The 20,636-nt window shown below is 33.1% G+C and overlaps 1 protein-coding gene across 2 annotated transcripts; it reads left to right on the forward strand.

The window, feature by feature from the left end:
• The first annotated feature begins 13,918 nt into the window (after nucleotides 1-13,918).
• LOC146910728 (protein LITTLE ZIPPER 4-like) lies at nucleotides 13,919-15,678 on the forward strand. Of its 2 annotated transcripts, none has more exons than XM_085727264.1 (2): nucleotides 13,919-14,313; nucleotides 15,201-15,678. In XM_085727264.1, the coding sequence occupies exon 2, from the start codon at nucleotides 15,230-15,232 to the stop codon at nucleotides 15,461-15,463; it is 234 nt and encodes a 77-aa protein (XP_085583390.1). In that variant the 5' UTR covers nucleotides 13,919-14,313; nucleotides 15,201-15,229; the 3' UTR covers nucleotides 15,464-15,678. The 2 variants fall into 2 exon arrangements, with proteins under 2 accessions (XP_085583390.1, XP_085583391.1); XM_085727265.1 differs by lacking the exon at nucleotides 13,919-14,313 and adding an exon at nucleotides 14,610-15,072.
• Nucleotides 15,679-20,636: the final 4,958 nt, after the last annotated feature.

Here is a 20,636-nt window from a genome sequence, read left to right on the forward strand (position 1 = left end):
ATAAGGTAGAAAGAGTAATGACCTTAAGTAAAACCAATGAAATTAGAAAAACAAAGGGCGGAAGAGATCAAGAGGCCCAATCAAATTGGTCATTGTCTTTATAACTCATACTCAAATTAGTACTTAACTTTACAAATATCTCAAAGTAGTTCATATCTTTGTCAAATACTTCTTAATTTGTCTCTTTAGTACTCCCTCAGTCATATTCTTGGCCTTATTTAGAATATTTGCACTATTCATGTAACATGTTTTGACTCTATTTTTCTACTAATATATAAAAACAAAATATAACATATAAGATGTTGTTAGATTCGTCTCGATTAATATTTTCAAAATATCAAATTTTCGTAATTTTTTCTATTAGATTATTAAAGAAATTTAAGTTTAAAATTGTGCGTTGACGTATGTGACGAGTCGGTTAGGTCGGGTAATATGGGACGGAGGGAGTAGTACGGTGCTGATGTGTCACGTTAGCTTGCACGTGAACAATGGTATCACACTTTTGATTAGTCTTGACTAGTCAACGGTCAACTTTTTCTCTCTTCTTCTCCAACTATCTTCTTGTCCATCGTTGTCCAATTTTTTCTCCATTCTTCTTCACCTAAACTCTTTCTTTCCAATCTTAATCTTATTTTCTTATCTTTTATGTTTGTTTCCTAAATCTATAAATTTTTATATCCCAAAATTTCCTAAACCTAAAGAAGAACCATTAATCCCAAAATTTATTTCCCAAACCTAAATCTATTCTTTTACAAAAATTAAAAATAAATGATGGTGGCTGGAATTTGATCAAGAATAGTATGAAAACATTGTTTTTAATCTAAGTAGAAAGTGTTTTGTGGTTTTAGGTGGATGAATTGTTGTCCAGATTCTCAGTTTGTGTTCACTTGTGGAGGTATTATTTATATATAAATTGAATAAAGATAGAGATTAAATTGACGCTAAGTGGATAAAGTTAGGGACGATTTTACTCAAACTAATTGAGTTAACGTGCCAAGTCAACATAGTTAACAATATTATATAACATATAATAACGGGGGACCGAATTGAGAAAATTTTGACAAAGACATTATTTTAAAATATTAATAAAGTTGAAGACTAGTTTGAAGGTGAATTACCAATACAATACCTAATTTAATAGTTTACTCCTTTTATATGTGATTTGTGAGTTATAAGCATGTTATCATCATTCATTATACTACTAATATATGATATGATAAATGTTTTAAAAAAAGGGTATTCAAAAAGATAAATTTCATGCCAATCCATCGCAATCATGTTTTAGATTTTTCGTAAAATAAGTAAATAATTACTATAAAATTTGATCGATTAATATAATTTTGATAACTCAAAAGTACTTGAATGAGATGATTTTTTTTTTAAAAAAAAAAACTAAACTAGCTCATCTAAATTGCGATTGAGAAAAATCGAATATGGAACTTTGAAGATGAATACACTTCAATATCTCAAACTAACGCCAATAAATCAACCTAAGTGGGTTTATTATTATTTTTTTGGTAGACAAACGAGAGAGGAGTTAAATGGGAGACTAGAGACACGAAGGCAAGCCTTAGAAGCGTATGGTTTCGCACGAGTAGAAGTAAGACGGAGTATATGGAATGTAACTTCGGCAAAAGGAAAAGTGGGTCTACCTTGGAGGTGAAAGTTGGAGATCATATCATACCCCAAGTTACACGGTTTAATTATCTTGGGTCCATAGTACAAAATGACGGAGAAATAGAAGCGAGATGTAAATCATCGTATTCAAGGCTGGGTGGTTGAAATGGCGAAGAGCCTCGGGTGTTTTGTGCGATAAAAAAGTACCATTTAAGGTTTGAAAGGAAAGTTCTATCGGACAGCAGTCGAATGAAAATGTTGTATGATACGGAGTCTTTGGGCGGTTAAGAGCCAACACGAGAGTAAAGTAAGTGTAGCGGAGATGAGGATGTTCTTATTTGGATGAGTAGTAAGACTAGACATGATAGGATTAGGAATGACACCATTAGAGAGAGTGGGGGTAGCACCTATAGTAGAAAAGTTTGTAGAAAATATGCTTAGATGGTTTGGACATGTAGAGAGAAGACCCGTAGATGTCGTTGTTAAAAGAGTAGATCAAATGGAGGAAAGTCGGATTAAAAGAGGTAGAGGAGGACATAAGAAAACCATTAGAGAAACCATTAAGAATGATTTAGAGGTCAATGAGTTAGATCCAAATATAGTTTTGATAGAAACGTCATTTGATCCATGTAGCCGACCCCACTTAGTGAGATAATGCTTGGTTGTTGTTGTTGTTATTGGTAGACGAGACGAGATGGCAAAGTCATCACAACCTCACACACACAAAGTGGAGATACGGGATTCAAACCCCGATCATAACGTTCAACCTAACAATTTCGACATTTTTATCAATTGAACTAGGACTTATGGGTTTACTTAGATTAGATAAGATGATAAAAAAAATTCCACAATTTAATTAGAGATCCTATATTTGAATCCAATCATATAAATACAGCATTGTTAAATTTTTTGAAGGTTTCATAAAGGATACTTGATTAACAAAAAAACATAATTTTAATGGTTTTTATCTAAAATGATGGTCTATTTGATGATTCTCTAGCCGATAGAATCACACACTCACCCATGATGAGCTGATATAATAACTACTACTGTGGGGTAAAATTTCAAAGCCATCACGTGTGTTGATAGTTGATGTTCCACGTTCATAATTTACTTTCCTTCTCACAGAGCGTTGCACTGCATTAATCATCCCCAGAAACTCTCTCCAAAAATTAAAGATTGATATCATTACACCCTGCATAATTGTAATTATAGAAGAAAATGTACATGATGAAGATGGGTATTCATGAGTGCAAATTATACACCTAGCCGTGAGTAATAACTTGCGCACATCACACACATTTATGAACAGGAAAAAAAAAGTACTAGTGAGAAACAGTTCTAAACCAAATTAAATCATGAATGCACCGGTTTTCATTAAATTATTAAATGTGGATTGACACAATGTTGCAGGGGTAAAGTAAAAGGACTTTCTAAGAGGGACTATTAAGGATTATTGTTGGGGCATTCTCATGATTGTTAGTTTCTGACGAAATTTACAAAACTTTAATTACTACCTGTGTCTTATACTTATGGCTTTGTTTTGGAGGATACCCTCTTTTTGCCCCCTACATTTTCTGACTGTACCATTGTTATCAGAATTGAATTTTAGGGAGTTGTTGACCAAGTTCAATTTGAACATTTGATGGGATAGGAAATCATGAAAGGCTACAACTTTGGTTGATCAGAGCCATACCTTTGCCACAGTTATATGGTGCCTTAAATAACAAGGGTAAGGTGTCTCAATTTCTCTAGAGCCACTGAAATATAGAGCTCCCCCAACTACTTAAGGAGTAATTGTTTTTTATGGGTAGACAAAGTGACATCAATAAACTTACGCAAAAAATTGCGAGATTTTGGATTTGAACCTTGATAAAATTGTTCAATTTAACAATATTAATATTGTTGTTAAGTTAGACTTTACAGATTAAATCATTGTTGTTTCTTCATTGTTCAAGTAAATCATTGTTTTTTACTTTTGGTATACGTGAGAACGGCTAAATAATTATTTTTGTATTCTTCTTTTTGAAATTGTGAGAATAAGGTAATTTAATCTTACAGGGGCTAATTTTTTTAATTGAATTAAATCACAATAAAAAAATTGGCAAGAAAATGAAACATAATATTTAAGTAATGTACAATATGTATAGAAACAAATAAGACGACATATACATACATTTTTTTTGAAAGAAAGACGACATATACATACATATATTTTCCTTTCAAAAGAATGCATGGATGTTATATCTATAATAATACAAATAATGTATTTTTTCTCTAAAAAAAAGTTTAAATACGTTTTTGGTCTCTATAAATATGTCAAATTTTCGTTTTAGTCCCTCTAAAAAAAATTCTTAAACTTTTAGTCCCTATAAAATTTCCTTCTAATTTTTTTTTTATATTTTTGGGTTAAATATGTTTTTTTTAGTCCCTATACCAACTTTTTCGTTTTAGTCAATTTAAAAGTTTCCTTCAACTTTTAGTCCCTATTAAATTTTCAACCACTACTTTTGGTCCCTATTTTTAAGTAAATTTTTGTTATTTTTTAATGAAATTTTACATATATGTATAGAATATTGTAAAACCGCTAACAAAAGTTTTGGTTAATGGGTCGCCTACGGCGGAGTTTCGATGGAGAGGGGTTGAGGCAAGGTGACCCCTTGTCCCCTTTCTTATTCCTTTTGGGCTGAGAGGGATTCCATGTCTTGATGGAGTCATTGTCTGCTACTAATCTTTTTACGAGGCTATCGGATTGGGAGAGGTGATCCGGTTGTTGTTTCACACTTGCAATTTGCGGATGATACTCTAATTTTGGGTGAGAAATCTTGGGCTAATGTCGGGGGAATGCGGGCTGCTCTTATGCTTTTTGAATCCTTGTACGGGTTGAAGGTGAATTTTTCGAAAAGTCGGTTGGTCGGTGTAAATGTTGAGAGGTCGTGGTTAGCGAGAGGCCGCTAGGGTATTGAATTGCGGGGTTGGTGCTCTTCCTTTTGTGTATTTGGGGCTACCTATTGGTGGTAACGCGAGACGTCTGTCTTTTTGGGCTCCCTTAATTGATCGCATTAAGTCTAGGCTTGTCGGGGTGGAAATCAAAACATTTATCGTTGGGTGGCCGTACAGTTCTGTGAAGTCACGTCTGTCATCTCTGCTGTTTATGCTCTTTCCTTCTTCAAGGCTTCGGCGGAGTATTGTCTCCTCTATTGAATCTATTTTAAATTGTTTTTTTTGGGGGGGGGGGGGTGGGGGGAGTGAGGACCATAGGAAAATAACATGGGTTGATTGGAATTGTTTGTTTGAGTAAGGAGGTTGGTGGTTTGGGGGTAAGGAGAATTAGAGAATTTAATAATGCTCTTTTAGGAAAGTGGTCTTGGAGGTTGTTGGTAGATAGGGATAGTTTGTGGTTTAGGGTCTTGTCGGCCCGATATGGTGTGGTGGGCGGCCATGTTTTAGATGGGGGTCGTGTTGCTTCCTCTTGGTGGCGTGATATTGTAGGCTTTAGAAGGGAGGAGTGGTTCGGTAATCATATCGGTCGTGTGGTGGGAGATGGGATGTTAACTATGTTTTGGTCGGATATGTGGATTGGTGGTGTGGCGCTTAGGGACGATTTAGTAGATTGTTTGATTTGTCGGCTTGTCAAAGGAGGTGTACGTGCTTGATATGTGTCGGTTAGGGTGGGGGGTGGATGGAGAGGCGTAGCGATGGAGGCGAGGGTTGTTTGCGTGGGAGGAGGAGATGGTGGGGGAACTATGTTTATTACTTCAAAATGTAACTGCGGGTAGACAAGGAGGACGAGGTGGCGTTGGGACTTGGACTCGAGCAACAAATACCTTGTTCGGAGTGCTTACAAAGCTGTGGCTTCTCATCATCTTGTGGCACCTACGGTTATTTCAAAGGCTCTACGGCATAAGGATGTTCCTTTAAAGGTCGTTGTTCGCGTGGCGAGTTTGTTTCGAGACGGGTTACCTACTAAAGATAATTTGTTTCGTCGTGGAGTTCGGCTAATGATGCCGGATTGTGTGTTGGCGGTTGTGGCTTGTTGGAGTCTTCCTCTCATTTATTTTTACAACTTTGTAATATTTTTGGGGAAGTTTGGCACTTTATTCATCGTTGGTTAGGTGTTTGTTCGGTGCTTCCTAGTGTGCCGACGGATCACTTAAATCAATTTAGTTTTGTTCGTGGAAAGCTGTTCTAAGGAGTGGCAATCTATTTTGCATCTCATTTAGTATGCTACGGTGTGGGAAATTTGGAAAGAAAGAAATAATAGGTTATTCAACGGAAAAGAATGTTCGGCATTTCGGATTGTCGACAAGATTAAGTCACTATCGTTTTTTGTGGTTGAAGGCGAAAACGACTAATCTCTCCTTTAACTATCATATTTGGTGGCTTAGTCCATTCTCTATGTTGGGCATTGGCTAATGCTTTTTCTTTCTCTGTTTTTTGTTTCCCTCTCCTTGTACGGATACTTTGTAACTTTTGTTTCTTTCTGGTACACCTTGTGCTAGGAAGAACTCTTTGATGCGGTAATATATTTCATTTTAGCCTCTTGAAAAAAAAATGAAATTTTTACCGCTAAAAATATAAAAATTCATATTTAATTCATGTTTTGGTAAAAAAAATCTAATTTTTTTTTTGGAAAGATCCGTATAATATTTTACATTTTTTTGCAAAAATTTTTAAAAAATTTTGAATTCTACATATGAGTTTACTTTAAAGGAGGGACCAAAAGTGAATATGAAAATTTTTTGGAGGACTAAAGGTTGAAGAAATTTTTAGAGAGACTAAAGCAAAAAAATTGACATATTAATATTGACTAAAAACATATTTAACCCTATATTTTGTTATGTTAACCCTCCAATTCTCAAAAGAAAAAAACTTTAGTAATAGAAAGTTTGACCATGAGGTAAGTAAAATCGACCAAAAATTGTTCCACTTAACGAACAAATTCATGTTCTCATGAAAAATTTATCCATGGTGGGATTTAATAACCACCCAAATAATACTTATATTAATATGTAAGGGGCTATTAATTTACACTCATTTAAATACATGAAGACGTAAATTAACAAGTGTGTCCCTTTTTATTTGGACCAAAATACTCACTTCCCACTTTTCAAACCAATTCTAAATGGAACGGTAGGTTTGTAAGTTGCACCTTTTCATAAAAATATCACAAAATATGTTTTTTTTTTTTTGAAGAAGCTAAAATGAAATTTATTTAAAACACGGAATCATAGCAAGCACAAGGAATGCTAAGCTATGAGACTTAAAGAGCAACATACAAAGGAAAAGTGTCAGGTATATATGCGGAACACCCAAACAAACATGAAACACCATGTATCAAAACTAACTTCTACAAGCAAACCAAAAACACCCTCCACAAAGGTCCTCGAAACCAATAAAAACCAAACACCAAACCAAGAAGTCATCTCCAAAAACTAAAGTCTAAACGCATGCGCAATAGCATAAACAACCATCAAACCTCGCCAAACCTACCATCAAACCTCCCAAAAAACCCATGTAACCGCACCTTAAACAAGCCACACCACCTAACATGTGTGTGTTTGAAAACCCCATCAACAACAAACTCATAAGAAAACCCACAAAAAGCATAACCACCACAAGCATCACCACCACCACCAAAACTATCATTAACCATCAAAAAACCACCATTAATGCTCACCAAAAACCGGCACCAGCCACCACGAAAAACAATAAACCCCATGACCCTCCCATCAGCCACCACCACACACCCCTAGCCACCACACAACCACCACGAAAACAACAACGAAAATTTACGACGTTTTCGATGCTCTCTATCACCACTTCATCACCACCACCACAACGCAGACCCGTAACCACAAATCCTAGACCCCCCACCACAACACCACAAGGCGGACTCTTCTCTCCACTGATCCACCAAAACAACATCGTCGCCACCACTGCAAAACCACCACGTCATCACCACCTTCACCTCATATCAACGCCAAAACCGTGCCTTACTCCACCACTGACACCAACGAGAAAATAAAACATGCAACAATTCAAAACGAAAAAAGACACCGTCGTTTCGAAAAGAAACAAAAACAACCAAAACACCGTCGTTTCAAAAAGAAACAAAAACGACCAAAACACACAAGACCATCGGAGAACGGGAACCTTAACGCCGGCAGACGGATACGGCGTTTAGAGGTGGTGCGGAGGAGCGGGTGTCACTCGTCGCACCACCACCACATTTGGCTACATCTTGTAAATTGAGGGTTTGGATTGGGGTGGAAGAAGGTGCTTGAGACTATAGATGGATGAGATTGGGAAGGAAAATATGACAAAAGAAGGAAAATGTACCGCTTAGGGTTCTTACAAAATATGTTTTTTATTTTTGAAAAGGTACATAACATGTTTCTTAATTAAATTATTTAAGCCAAATAACATATGCGGTTCTTTAACTTAAATGTTTATAACAAGCTTGTCATTTACTCCCTTCGTCCCAAATTGTATGTCGCTTTAGGGAAAAAAATTGTCCCAAATTATATATCGCTTTATAATATCGATACATTATTAATGTTACTTTTCCTATTATAACCTTAACTATTTATTAATATCTCTTCTTTCAATTCTTTCATTTATCTTTCCCATATTATTTATTAAGGACAATTTTGTAAAACAAATCATAATATCTTTTTTCCACACAATATTAATTGCATTTCTTAATATGTGTGAAATGCCCAAAACGTCATACAATTTGGGACGGAGGGAGTAAGTTTTTTTCCGTTGGAAATTGATTCTTGGAGTCATGAAATATATGCACCATTATCTTATTTTCATCAAACTCGGTTAAAAAGTGGTTATGTGGACGTTCAATGTTAAGTTGGTATATTCAAATTTATGGCTGTCAAAACTAAGGTTTATAAGTGTATCATTCAGTTTTAATTGATGTGAAATTGATGGTTTACTTGATTTATAATATTATTGATGAAATATTTATATATAAAATTAGGCTTTAATTTATTTATATGTAAAATTATGCTTGAATTAAAAAACAAGAAAAAAAATGTTTGTAAGTAATATGTTTAATGTCATAAACATTTTTAGACTTACAACCTCAATATTAAATGGTTTATAAACACTTTGTAACGAAGTTTGATGACAAAATAGGTAATAGTGAAAATATTTTAGGATATAAAGTATCAGTTTGTAACAAAAAGAATTTAAAATGACCAATCTGTAATAAAGAAAACTTAAAAAACTCACTTATTATAAACATCTAACTTATAGAAAACTAACAAATAAAAACTAAATATTTGACAAAATATTTTTGTTTTGAACTTTTTTGGTCAAGACTCAGTTTTGAACCATTTTACTTCTAGCCTCTTCAGAATTTGGTACAGAACTTTATTACATTAAGTACGAAAGAAAGAAAAGGTTGAATTTTATTCATTTAAACTGAGAACCTATGTCATTAAGAACTTTAAGAGGGAAAAATTAAACACGTTCACACATGAATGACCATGATGATAATGCAATTTGTATATGTTCACTTTTTATTTTGGTAGAAATTCATATGCTCTCTTTATAATACTTCAAAGGAAATTTACCAGAAATGGGTGGGGTATTTTGACAACCTCTCCCAAAAAATTACAATTTTTTAACAAAATATGAATTAAATATAAATTTTTAAGCATACAAAATATAAAGATGTTCCTAACAAAGTTGGTGTAAATTAGCAAAGTGATTGTAAATTAACATTCTTTAATGAAAGTTACAAAATTAACCCTTAATTTACTAGATACGAAATTGGTTTTTTCAACAAAAAAAAAAATACTCATGGACTTGTAAACTCATCATAAGACTCGCGAGTCTATGTGAGTATGTAGGAATTAACCTGAGTCTACCACAACAACAATTCTATACATGTTTGTCAAAAACAATTCTATACATGACTCACTCGTTTTTGTCTTCTAAACCCGTAAACTCATACGATTCTATTCCCGAGTTTTGTGATCATGTTTCCAACTCTATATTGAGATGTACACTCTACTATCATTTGCAATATGTCAACTCTCTAAGACTCTTTGTGACGAGATGGAACAAATTCAGATAAGTTTTTTTGTGGAGAAATATGGATCAATCTCATAGCGAGCTCATTTAATTGGTTGGGATGTTTGCTACCTTCAAAAGAATAGAGGTGGATTAGGTCTTGAGATACCTCCAAATATGAATGACGTTTTTCTCCTTAAAAGGCTTTGGAACCTGTTCACCAAGAAATTTGATCTCTAGTAAGTATGGAAGGAAAAACACTCTCATATCATGAATTCTAAATCTTACGGGAACAATGCCATCAAAATACTGTGTGGCAGCTGAGAATGTACTTATAAATGTATCTTTCTTAGAGGTTTTCACCATATTAAGATGAAAAACGACTCAAAAACTAATTGGTATGATGACATTGAACATTAAAAATGAATTAATGTTGAAACCCAAAAGTAAATATTTAGCAACGAAAAAATATTTTTTAAACTTTTAAAAAGTTGAATTAATGTGAGATTTTTAAAACCCACTTGGGTTGGTCTAGTGGTATTGGCTTGGAACACGAGAGTGTGCTCCTCCTCGAAGTCTCGGGTTTAATTCTCACCGGTCTCAATTTAAGTGGGCTAATTTAGCTTCTTCAAAAAATGTGAGATTTTTAAAGCGAATATTTATATATTGGTCTTTTTATATGTGTCCTTATGTTGCTAAAAAAAAAGTGCCCTTATGACAAGCGCATTACTCGCTAGCCAAAATTTTATGAGGGAGCTACTCACCGGTCTCAATTTAAGTGGGCTAATTTAGCTTCTTCAAAAACTCACCGGTCTCAATTTAAGTGGGCTAATTTAGCTTCTTCAAAAAGTGAGATTTTTAAAGCGAATATTTATATATTGGTCTTTTTATATGTGTCCTTATGTTGCTAAAAAAAAAAGTGCCCTTATGACAAGCGCATTACTCGCTAGCCAAAATTTTATGAAGGAGCTACTCACCGGTCTCAATTTAAGTGGGCTAATTTAGCTTCTTCAAAAAATGTGAGATTTTTAAAGCGAATATTTATATATTGGTCTTTTTATGTGTGTCCTTATGTTGCTAAAAAAAAAGTGCCCTTATGACAAGCGCATTACTCGCTAGCCAAAATTTTATGAGGGAGCTAAATATAAAAAAAATAAAAATTATCTTGTCTTCACAATTTTTGTTGTTGACAAATATATCTACTTAGTTACTTTAAAGACGGCTAATATGTCCTCGTGAATTTAACTTAGTTGATAGAGATAATGCATAATATATGTAAGGTCCGGTGTTCAAACCCCGACAAAAGAAAATGCTAATCTCAAAATAAGAAAAACAATTTTATCTATCATGTGATATTATTTTTATCTTTCAACTAATCTTTTATACATACTTATTGGGGACACTAATTATTAAAGTAATTTTTTTTAGCAAACACAAAACTAATTCATTTTATGAAAGAGTAACGGGTACAAATGAGATGATACATCATGAAAAATATGGAGGCTAGGGTTGGATAAGGAAGCTCTAACTATGTTATGAGCTACATTATTTTCTTGACTCCTGGCATAGCTCACAATAAAATTATTGCGAGATGACAATTGATCCGTACATCTAGAAATAATATCTCCGAACTCATTATGTGGAGTAGAGTTGGAGTTAATAGTATCAACAAGTAACCTATAGTCAAACTTAAAGATAACATATGTCACGTGACGATTAATATCAATGTTTATAGCCTCAAATAAGTCTAACACTTGAGCTTCTAAAGGAGTAGAATTGAAATAGGAACTCTTCGAGAAGTCTAACAACAACGCTCTGGAGGACTCTCTAAAGCAGATGCCAAGACCCGTAATAATGTGTTTTTTTATTACAAGACTCGTAATAGTGTTGTTATTAAAGAGTGCGCAATCCACATTACATATCACCACGGGAGGCGAAGGTTTTTCCCACAAAGTTTGTTGGTGTGTACCACGACTCGATTGCCTTGATTTTTGCATACACATCCATTCATGGAGAGAATTTTTAGCACGCTGCACAATAAATCTGGGTGGCGTGTTTGTACCAGGACCCGTTTAAACTATTAAAGTCGTTAGCAGTAAACAATAAATTGCAAACAATGTTGTCCAACCCAATTAATTCTCAACACTTCATGACTTTTGGGCACACGAAAAAAGTGTGAATGTGTTTCAACATGATGTTCACAATGCACACAAGTATCTTCAATTGGTAGACCCTTCTCTAACAAACGGGAATGCGTAGGAAGACAACAGTGAGCCATATGCCACATAGACCAGATTCTAGGAGGGATTTGTTATGAATGTGTACTTAAATATCAAAATATACTAACTTATTAAATTTATATAAATTAAAATAAAGGGATAGCCAAGGATATCTTAAAGACACGCTAACTCTGGTGCCAACGAGTACATGTTAGCATTTGTCATATAGAAGTGGTGAAACACCCACATCTCGGAAGAAAATATGGTGTAAAATAAATTTCAATCTTACTTTTTAGTGAATGGATGTCTATACGATATTTTAATCATATATAGTTAATAAAATTTTAATGGAAGAATTAAATTAGAGAATTGTGTAATTTTTTGTTTGTTAACCTTCGGTTCTAAGGAAACAAGCAAATAAAATCTGATCAAGAATTATTCTTCGAATAATTCGTCATTTGATAAAGTTCATTAAGTTAAGTCTAATTGAGCGATTTTTCATGTGTGTAGAAAAAAAATGTTAGTATATTTTAACATAAAATAAGAGGAATATGTAATATTCACATCTCTTGTTATTTTAGAAGAAGTGAGGATGCTCATAGTTTAACTATGACGGTACGTTCTTGGGTTAGTCACCGTATTTTTGATTCTTATCCTTCTTGTATTAAACATTGGATGATTAATGATAATAGTTAACTTTGTTTCGGTCAAAAAAAAGTGAGGATAATTACGACTTTATACTATAGTCTATATCATATCATATATTTTAAAAATCAATATGCATATTCTCTTTTTCATAACAAGCGCAAGAACACAAGTAAAAGGGCGATTTCAGAAATAGGTAGTCCATGGATTATGAATCCTAAAGCTAAGGTATCAAAGATTGATACAAGCAAAGTCATGGAAATGAACAAGCTACACCAAAGGTAACCCCATGACCAGCAAATTGACAATTTGATTCCTATAAGGAAATTAGGCACATCCAAAATTCCATGTGTCAACTATGATGTTCACGTTATGCCACTCATAATCCATGAGGGGATTGGAAGCTACCTGGCCCCAACCCATCCCCTCCAAGAAAAAAAATCATGCTTATATCCTGAATTTGGCAAGAAAATAAGAACTTTAATTATGATGATACTGCCTTTGCCTATAATTACCAAGTATCATTATAATAACGTAAAACAAAATACCATCAATGGTTTCAAAACGCTCATTAGCTCACACACACTCACACAATTTATGGTAAGATAAGATGTGTAATTTATATAACCGATTTGATTGAAATTCCACTAAAAGTAAAAATAGATTCTCAGAAGGAACTTCAACTTAAAGAACCTTGCTTTAGTATAATGACATTGCATTACACCCCCTTGTTGTAGTACCCTTTTAATGATTTCACATAAATTTTTTATAACATTTTTTACAAAACCATTTCCTAACACTTAGCACTATCTTTTACATTTCTTAGAGTTAATGTATTTCGTTCAAAATTTACACCAAATACGTTCATTTATATTGACTTATTTTTACTTATATTTTGTGACGGAGAGTATGTTAATATTCTTTTCCATAAACATATAGTAATAATATGGATATATATGAGCAATTATCGACAAGACCTGCAACTTAAGTAGAGATTCTGACAATCTACTATTCTTACTAAGAACAAAATTTGGTAATTACTCTCAAATGTAAGAGAAACAAAGAACCAAATTGAAGACAAGTCCAGAAAAAATTATGAAAAAAAACGAAAACCGCGTTTTTTCAACAAAAGGAATAATAGTATTACGGCAATGAGAATGATTATTGCCAACACTGCCCAACACATGGAAATTGCAAAACAAAAGTGAGAATCATGAAGGCCTAAAAATAGAAGAAGCATAAAATAAAATAAATAAAATAATAAATAAAAACAAAAGAGCAATTGATGGGAAGAGAAGAGGGTTTTTAAGACCCAATCCAAATCATGATTGCATATCTTGGGATGGCCTAGCCCACCATCATTTTTTACAAAACCTATAAGTAAGACCCATTATTGTCCCTCTCTGTGTCCATTATAACCAAAATTAAATTTGATATTATTATACCTATTATACCCTTTTGCAACACAAAACAACACAAGGAAACTCCATTCAAAATAATCATTCACATGACGCCATAACCATAATCATGATCATAATGAAACCGAAACATGAAAATCTTTTAGGTTCTTATAACAAGCCGCCTTCTATGCTTACACAATGCATGATAGTTGTGTCAGATTGAGGAGAGACACGTCCTTCCCCCTACCCCCTCTTTCCTTAAGAACCTCTTCTTCTTCTTCTCTTCTATCTATTTTTTCTTCTATAAATTCACATTCTCATTCTTCATTTTCCATTCACTCTAACTCACCCATTTTCTTCTTCACCTTCTATAGTTTGTTTCCTCATCCAATTCATAGGTAATCTTTTAGTGTTTTTGTTTTGTTAAGATTCATTAGCAAATGTTTATTTAGTTTAATACTTGTTTTTATGCCAAATCGTCCTTATTGGTGTATCTTCTATTAGCTTCTTCTAACTTTTATTTAGATTTTCAAGTAAAGTTGAAGGAAATTTTTGGATTTCAATTTCATAGCCTAAATCTTTTACTTACATTTAATTATTATTATTTTCATTGATACTAGAAGATCCTTTCAATAATTTCTCTGTCTTTCTCTAGCTCTAAGGTAACATAATTTTATACATATATAATATATAGATATAGCTATGTAGGGATTTAATTAAGGCCCCCCTCTTATTTATTATTAGTACTATAAGTCTTATAACTTTTGGCTATGTAGGTGTTAAATATTTGAATATTATTAATGTGGTTAAATGTGTACTGAACAAGAACTTAGCTTGTTACATAGACAAACATAAGAAGATCTTCCTATGAAGTTTGTCTCTTTAATGTATGAACTTTATCCTTTTCTTCAATTTTGGGACAGCCGAAAGAAACCATTTTTTATGTGCTTTCAAGTGAATGTAGTTAGATTTGGTTTTTTTTTCTTTCCCCTGTGTCTCTTTCTTTAGTTATATGCAGAGACAACCCATATGGTCTATTTATTTGACAGGGTGGTCCAATATACTTTTTTCCCCCATGGTGGTTGATTTCTTTGTTTAAATGTCATAATTGTTTCTACCAAAGCAAACCATAAAGCAACACATTCACAAGGAAGCTTGTAAAAATATTTAGTTATACTAATTTTAAATTTTATTAATGATGACATTTTCCTTTTGCTTTTTTTCAATCATGTTTTACACGATGTGATGAATATTTATAAATATTTTCACTTTTCTTATTTTTCAGGTTGTGAGAATTGTTTTATTTTCATAGCAATGGAAAGATTGAACACAGAGTTGTACTACCAAAACTGTCACATAATGAAAGAGAATGAAAGGCTTAGGAAGAAAGCTCAAATTCTGAATCAAGAGAATCAAGCACTTTTGTCTCAACTCAAACAAAAGCTCTCAAATGGTGCTAGTAACTCAAAAACCAATGCACCAAACAACATGCTTGACCTTAACCTTGGATCAGGTTCAAGTCAAAATGCTTCCAATTCCAGCAATTAGAGATAAGAAGTATCATCATCAACATCATGACCCAACTAGGAGACTTTTTATTTTGTGAAAAAACCAAAGTGTTCAATGTAGTGGTTTCAGGGTACTAATATTTCCATTTACCTTCTTTTATCTATTTTAGATATGAATATGAATTTCTGAACATGGATGTAATGATGTATTTGACTATCTTCTAGAAAGGAATATAATTTTATATCTTCATCTTACATTGCCTCTGTTTCTTTGTGCAGTTTATGATTTGCTTATACTGTTTCCTTATAAGATTTTAATTTAATTTGTTTATATCATCATACAATAAGAAGAAGCAACTTCTTTGAGATTGAATTATTATATGTTATAACAATGTGTAGTCTAAAAAATGTGAATTTCGTGCAAGACTAACACATTTTGCTAAGTAGGATGCTTGTAATTTCTTACACTCTTTTGTTGGAATTTGCATAACAAACAAGTAACCGTTACCTGAATATTATTGTATTATTCATATGAATTTTAAATTCATATAGAAACTTCTTCTAAACTTTTATGGATTAACTATTTATTTATTTTTATTCAAATTTGTGAGGATAAAATAAAATGCTTAAATGTTCCAACAATGTGGTGAGTCAGCATGCCAATCTATAACACATTACCGCATTTAAAATTGTGATCATATTTCACAAAAGATTCGAGATATTGTCGGTGAATATCACCAATGTCAATCTATAACACCTTAACGTGGTTGAAGTTGTTATCATATTTCACAAAAGATTTGAGATATTGTCGGTGAACATCATGATGTCAATCAAGATATAACAACTTGCTGCATTTAGAGTCAATGTCATACTTCACGAAAAATTTGAGATATTATCTTTATCTAAGAAACTATTTTGAAAAAACAACTTACTTTGAAGACATTTTATAAAAGTCCTAAAACAACTCATTTTCAAGAGAAGAGAAACATAATTAAACCAAAGATCGCCTAAGATGTTCAACACTAACAACAACATTGGTAGGCTACTCATATAAGATTATCTGCACTGTGCAAAACAGTTTTACCAGTGTACATTAGTCAAAACCTAAAACCAATACCCAAAGTGGTTTTTCCTTAAAAAAAAAAAAATAGCCAAAGTGTTTTTTTTTTTTTTTGAGATTAGTCACTTTAGTCCGGAATAGGAAAGGAGTCGTCACTTTAGTCACTGAATGCGAAATAAGTCGCAAAATAGTCCTTGAATGTAGACTCTGTTAGTCAATTTAGTCCCTAAATGCGGACTCCATTAGTCAATTTAGTCCACGAATGTAGACTACGGTTAGTCACTTTAGTCCACGAAATTGACCAACGAGTTTACATTCGGGGACTTGTTTTGCAATTTCTGCATTCGAGACTAAAGTGGTCACTCCTTTTCCATTCAAGGACTAAAGTGACTAATTCCCCCTTTTTTTTATGGACCCAAAGTGGCTTTTGTTAGGGAGAGTCTCATTCTCTTCCGTAAGAATAAGTCAAAGTTTTTTTTAGAGAAATAAGTCAAAGTTATACAATATTATAATATATATATATATATATAAATTTATTTATTTTTTTCAAAATCTCAGCGAATAATACACACAAGTTTAAAAATGAATATTGTTATCGGCCGACGTGTTAATTAGAAAAAGAAAAAAAACAACACGGTATCCGTTTTCTTTCTAAAATAATCTTAAAAATATATATGCTTAATACAAATAAATCAATTCAAAATCTCATTGTTATATGGAACATTAACTCATCTAATATGGGATACAAGACCTATTTATATGGAGCACGTAGCTCATCCGGGTAAATAACTATGGGATACAAGAGCCATCTATATGGAGCACAAAGCTCGTCTCGTGCGGAGTATAAGACTCGTCTCTATGGAGCATAAAGCTCATCTAATATGGGATACATGACTCATCTATATGAAGCACATAAGTAAATAAATTATTGTGAGGTACAAAACACATCCATGTGGAGCATAAAACTCGTCTCAAACACATTAAATAATAATAATAAGAATAATTCCATTATAACAATCATCTCTGTAAAATTACTTTGAAAATCTAGACAAAAAAAAATTACTTTGAAAATAGAATATATTATTTTCAACTGAATTAGCAGTGATTTCTTAATGAACATGGATATATACGGTGTAAAAATCTAATAAAAAACAGCAAAGTCACAAATCATTATCATCACAACCAACAAGTCACAAATAAAGGACACAAAAATATAGCTGAACGATGAATATAAGCATCTCATAAAATAGTTCATCTATAACTCGGTATCGTTACAAAATCACATTAAAATTTATCACTGCAATTTATATTAAGGGTTAATATATGTTTGCCTCTTTAATATTAGTGGTTTATGGTTTACCTCTATAAAAAAAATGATTCTAACTCTGTAATTTGAAAATTCTTTGGGTTTTAACTTTCATAGATTATGTTTGTTCAAAATCGATGATATGGCGGGAGGTAAACCAAAATTCGCTCGAATTACGGGAGGCAAAAATACCTTAAATTTTGAAATTTGATGCCAAAAAGGTTCAAAACCAAATAATCTTCAAATTACTGGAAACTGAAATCTAAAAAAAAATTACAAAGGGTAAACACGAAACCGCTAATATTACGAGAGGTAAACATATACTCCCTCCGTCCCTTAATGTAATCTCTCTTTGCTTTTTTCACATTTCTTAAGAAAAGTTGTCGGTGTAATTATTATGTCTGTTTTGTGTGTTAATATTACCATATTGTCCTTTGTTTGTATATGTATTAAATTTGACTTTTTAAATTTCAAGATAAGTTAGTAGTATTAATTAGAGTTATGTTTAGGAAAAAAATAATAAATGCATCTAGTAATTTGAAAAGTGGTTTAGATTTATGGACAAAAATAAAGTCAAATAGGTGGTTAGATATAGGGACGGAGGGAGTATTAACCCGTAATAGTTCGAGGGATGTATTTAAAAACAATAACTCAATGGAGAAGTAACTCGGCACCTCAAAACAATAGAAAGCTTGGTTCAAAGAACATATACGGTAGAAACTCTTTAATTTAATACTCGGTAAATTAATAAACTCTCTAAAATAATAAATTTGTCCGGTCCCGCCTTGGGCCAATGTAAAAAATTGAAAAACTCGATAAAATAATAAGATAATAATTTTTCGGTAGATCCCTTTATAATTTTAAATCCCAAGAAAATCATAAATTAATAATTCATAGAAACTAAAAAAATATTAAGAATACATTGAACACATTTGTTCCTCTTGTTTACATTTATTGTACTTCAAAAGTCATTATTGATTTCCAATGCATATGAACACGGTAGTTACTAATTTACGTTGAGCCCCAACGTTATTTGCAACGTAATTCTAAAAGGCATAGACTAATTTGCCTTTTTGTTTGGTATGTACGATATAATTACTTAAAAACTCTTTAAATTAATAATTATTAATTTATCGATAAATTAATAACTCTCTAAATTAATAAATTTCTCCGGTCTGACATTATTAATTTATAGAGTTTTAAGCGTACTTCCTTCGTTCTAAATTATGTGTAATTATAGCAAAGCAACATTTGTATGTTCCAAATTATATGTCACTTTACAATATCAATAAAACATTAATGTTTGTTTTTCTCTTATGCCCCTTACAATTTTTATTTTTATTTTGGTCGGATAGCCTAGTGACTAGAATTCACCTTATAAGATGAATAAGTGGGGTGTCCGGGGTTCGAACCCCGGCCCCTGCATATAATAATGCATTGTCCTACCAAGCTGAGCTATCTTGTGGGACTGCCCCTTACTATTTATTACTTTATCTTTTCTCAATTCTTTTAATTTATGTTTTCCATATCATTAATGAAGGATATTTTTGTTAAACAACTCACAATTACTCTTTTTCTATACGACATTAATTATATTTCTTAATCTATGTGAAATTGCTAAAGTGACATATAATTTAAAACGGAAGGAGTATATAGTTAATTCATAGCGCATCATATGAAGAAAGTAAATCGACATCTCATAAAAGCTGAATAATTCAATTTACTAAAATATCCCCCAATTTTTTTTTGAAGAGGCTAAAATGAAATATATTACCGCATCAAAGAGTTCTTCCTAGCACAAGGTGTACCGGGAAAGAAAATAAAGTTACAAAGTATCTGTACAAGGAGAGGGAAACAAAAAACGATAACGAAAAAACGAGAGAAAGAAAAAGCATTAGCCAATGCCCAACATAGAGAATGGACTAAGCCACCAAATATGATAGTTAAAGGAGAGATTAATTTGTTTTCGCCTTCAACCACAAAAACGATAGTGACTTAATCTTGTCGACAATACGAAATGTTGAACATTCTTTTCCGTTGAATAACCTATTATTTCTTTCTTTCCAAATTTCCCACACCGTAGCATACCAAATGAGATGCAAAATAGATTGCCACTCCTTAGAACGGTTTCCACGAACAAAACTAAATTGATTTAAGTGATCCGTCGGCACACTAGGAAGCACTTAGAACAAACACCTAACCAACGATGAATAAAGTGCCAAACTTCCCCAAAAATATTACGGTGTAAAAATAAATGAGAGGAAGACTCCAACGAAGCCACAACCGCCAACACACAATGCTGGCATCATTAGCCCCGAGAACTCCACGACGAAACAAATTATCTTTAGTAGGCAACTGTCTCGAAACGGCCGCCACGCGAACGGTATGACCTTTAAAGGAACATCCTTATGCCGAGAGAGCCTTTGAAATAAATGTAGGTGCCACGGTATGATGAGAAGCCACGGCTTTGTAAGCACTCCGAACGAGTGTATTCGTTGCTCGAGTCCAAGTCCCGACGCCACTGTCCTCCTTGTCTACTGCCGAGTTACATTTTGAAGTAATAAACATAGTTCCCCCACCATCTCCTCCTCCCACGCAAACAACCCTCGCCTCCTTTGCCACGCCTCTCCATCCACCCCCCACCCTAGCGACACATATCAAGCACGAGACACCTCCTTTGACGGCGACAAATCAAACAATCTACTAAATCTGTCCCTAAGCGCCACACCACCAATCCACACATCGACCAAAACATAGTTAACATCCCATTTCCCACCACACGGCCGACATGATTCTTGGAACCACTCCTCCCTTCTAAAGCCTGCAATATCATGCCACCAAGAGGAA

Source organism: Medicago sativa, chromosome 7, assembly GCF_051527215.1.
Source record: "Medicago sativa cultivar Bolivia chromosome 7, Bolivia_mono, whole genome shotgun sequence".
Taxonomy (NCBI): Eukaryota; Viridiplantae; Streptophyta; class Magnoliopsida; order Fabales; family Fabaceae; genus Medicago; species Medicago sativa.